Genomic DNA, 3741 nt, shown 5'->3' on the forward strand with positions numbered 1-3741 from the left:
TATCCAGTTGCGAAGAAGTAATAAGATTGAAATCACCACACACAATTAGAGGTATATCAGCAAAAGGGTGTCAGGACAAATGAGGGCCATGTTGGCTATTTCACCATTTACACCTGCCACTTCAGATGGGAAACTCAAAGTTATAGGGATATATCCCAAATAGGGATAACTGTGGTTGCTAAGACCCCATATCACCAGCCCGGACAAAGGCAAAATTGGTATGTCTGCCAAGTGCCTCCGGTACCACCCTTCAAAGATGATGGACACCTGGGATCCACTGTCTAAAAGGGTAGTACAGGGATAGTTATTTACAAAAGCCGGGATCAGTGGAGCTGGTCCCATTAGTCCATCCGGTATACCGTTATGTCCGCGGTAACTCCCCATTACTTCCTGTGAGGCTTCTAGGGAGCCAATGCAGGGTTCACTGACCTCCTCTGACATTTCCTGAAAGCTGCTCTCCTCTGCCTCGGCCATATCTTGGTGGGCTTTGATCTTCATCATTTTCCACCTCAGATCACACTGAAAAGCCCTATGTTCGGGTCTTCCACATCTGAAACAACTCTGCTGTCTATACAAAGTCTTTTGTCATTCAACTCTTTGGCCTCTTACTAATTCTCGAGGTGAATCTTTCCTATTGTTTTCTTCAGCGAGCTGTAGAACAAGTTGTTCAACTTTCCCTTTCAAACTTTTATTTCCTCTGCGAGTTCCTTTACAAGAGTTTGGCTATTGTCTAGCTTTGGTACTGCCATTCTAACTTTCTTAACGTTCTTTTCACAAGCCTCCACTAATGCTTCCTCTTGGTGAACCTCTCTCATCAGTTGAATATATGACAGGGGTTGTCTGCTAACTGTGGAGTATTGCAGCCTCTGTGCGATTGGGTCTGACGTAAGGGCTCCCTCTAAAAGTTGCTGCATCCGTCTCTCATTTATCTCCTCTCAAGCGAATCCCCCTTTGTCCACTATTCGATGTAATATTTTGTCTAGTCAATGTATATAGACAGCAAGCCTTTCTCCTTGGTCTTGGTAAGTATGACAAAATTGGTATATGAGATCTTCAGCATTTTCTAGGGTACTAAATTTGAGGTCCAATGCAGCCATGTAGTCTTTGAATTCAACATTAGGGTCATCTCTTTGTACAGCTTGTATCACCTCAGATGCTGGTCCCCTCAAACTCTTAACCAGACATTGTTTTTTCATGGAATCGGGGAAGTACCACTCTTCAGATAATTGCATTACATTTTCCCTCCATATCTCATAACTGTCTTCTCCTATCAGAACTGGATGGGTCCCAGAAAATACCTGCAGCCTTCGGTATCCGCCTTCGTGATTAATCCTCCCAAGTTCCCCCACTATCCTATCCATTCCAGTGAGGAAAACTGTACTTTGACTTTGATCATCATTAAGTCCCATGGGGTTCACCTCTTCACTATCTGCAGTTTGATTTGTTGAAGTAGGGAAGTCACCTACTACTTCTTTCCTTATGTCTACTATTGGCCAAACAATATTCCACCTCCTCCCCTCTCCATCAACAGTGGGAATCATGGACGGGATTACCTCCCTCTCTAATGGTTCTTGAGTGGCTATTAATACTGCACAGATAATCCCAGAATCTCCTTTCTGACAATCTATGATTCTGGGCCCTTTTACACCATGATACTTTCCCAAAGCATCCTCTACTTCCGCACTATGGGCGCCACTCAAGTTCCCCGTCAAACAATTGAATGGCAGGACTTCCTTCTTTTTGCACCACTCCAGTGCATCTTTCCCTTGAAGCTGTGCCATTTTGCCTATCTGGTAAACAGGAGATCCCTTTAACTATTCGATCTCAGCTTTGTGCCTCCAAATGTAACCTCCCTTTTTACCACTAAAGGGTCACCAGGTTACTAACCCTTTCAACATTTATTTAATACTATAACTTTCTATTTAATCAGTGCCTCCACCCAAGTATTTATGATCATTGTGGGTCTACTTGGGAAAACCCAACAATTGATGTAGTGTGTTACAATATATATATATATATATATATATATATATATATATTCCAGCAATATCAACAACTCACATTCTTCTTGATTTCTTCCTCTCTCCAGGACCAGTTTTGGACACAGATACGATTTTAGGAGAGGCAGGTAAGTAACAATACACAAGCAGTATATTTTTTCCCTTTTAAATGTTTAAATGTAACAGTATACACTTACACTATACAGTAATATACAAAGGTAAAAATATCACAGAGAATATGATGTTAACTCTACTACTTCAAAGTAATTATATATCTTGACACAATACAGCTTACTGTTCCATAACTAAATACACTCCATAGAAGATATGTTCTTTTTCTCAGAGTAGTTTGTCTAGTGTCCCGATATGACAATGCTTGAAATAGTTTCACAAAGTTAAAAGTCCTTTGCATGTGAACTGACAGTGGTAGGTGGATACGCAACTAACAGATGGTATTTAGGAATTGAAATCCCTCCCTTTTTCCTGTTTTAAAATCCTGGACAGCAAATTGTATTAGAGGGCTTAGTATATTCCCTTGATAACTACAGCTGAGAAATGTTTTTTCTTTTAAAGATCAGTAACACTTGCAGAGTTTGTAACTTGGCTGGTTGTTTGGTATTCCTGTTCCTGTAGTATTATAAATCTTGAATTATGTGAAGATCCATTACAGTAGACAGACTAACAAGGTGACATACTTCTCAATTTTTGGATAGTCCCTCCAATGATGTTTAAATAAAGGGTTCATCAATAACCTCTTAAAGTGAAGGTAAACCTCTCATATGTCAGCTGCTCTGTGTTTGCTCACTTTAGTCTATCAACCTTGTTTCCCTGCAAATTATTCCCAAGAGGAGATCTGAATGATGTGCAGTATTTATATATCTATGCAGGGGGGCACTACTGAGGGGGTCTTCAATGTAGGGATTACATTAGGTGTCAGCTGCCTGGCTGTTTAGACTGCTCTAATACAGGTGATAACTTTACTGGAGTATATACTGTACTATTATAGACTGAGCTTTAGTATTCCTCTGAATGATGCTGAATTTACAGTACTTGTTGTTATTGATACGATCCTAGCAATGTGGGGATAATAGTCCCCTTTTTTAGTTAGCTGTTTTGTCCCTCCGCTTAAGTATAACACTGGGTGTTGAGTGTGATTTGTGTTGGCAGAGTAAACAGAGATACAGTACTTTTTGACAGGCTCACCGCCTCATGTAGGCTGGGATCTCACTGACTGCTGTAATACGATGCTGTTGCATAGCCTGCCTCAAGCCTACCTCCTCCCCAGCTGGTCCACTCAGTCTCTGGGGTGTGTCATGGCAGCCCACCCTCCTCAGCTGACTGAGTGCTTTCACTGCTCACCAAGCACAGCCACGCTTCCCTGACAGCCATCCGGACCATTGCCGAGACTGCACACAGCAGCTCCACTCCTCCGCAGGTACCCTCCTCACTGGGGTCTCTGTGCTCCACTCAGCCTTCACTGGCTCCTCTAATCCAGCCTCACAGCTGCTACTGCTGCTCTCATTAGGTTACCTCAGCGCAGCGCTGCGGCTTTAGATCAAAGGGCTCACAAGGGGGAACTCCAGCCTGCCAACTGACACTAGCTCTCTCCTATTTATAACCTTCTACATTGAGCATTCATAAGCCTGATGTAATCACATATGTTATATCCTTGTATACATACATCATTATTACCTAAACTTTATCATGTAAATATATGTATATATATATATGGGTTTCATGT

General features: G+C 41.8%; 1 protein-coding gene across 1 annotated transcript; it reads right to left on the reverse strand.

Moving 5' to 3' along the window:
* Positions 1 to 983: 983 nt before the first annotated feature.
* Positions 984 to 1781, reverse strand: LOC148542196 (paraneoplastic antigen Ma2 homolog). The gene has a single exon (XM_088471086.1). It carries the CDS (start codon positions 1779 to 1781, stop codon positions 984 to 986), a length of 798 nt encoding a protein of 265 aa, XP_088327212.1.
* Positions 1782 to 3741: the final 1960 nt, after the last annotated feature.

The sequence above is a fragment of the Taudactylus pleione genome, unplaced genomic scaffold (assembly GCF_031769625.1).
Source record: "Taudactylus pleione unplaced genomic scaffold, aTauple2 ptg000015l, whole genome shotgun sequence".
Classification (NCBI taxonomy): Eukaryota; Metazoa; Chordata; class Amphibia; order Anura; family Myobatrachidae; genus Taudactylus; species Taudactylus pleione.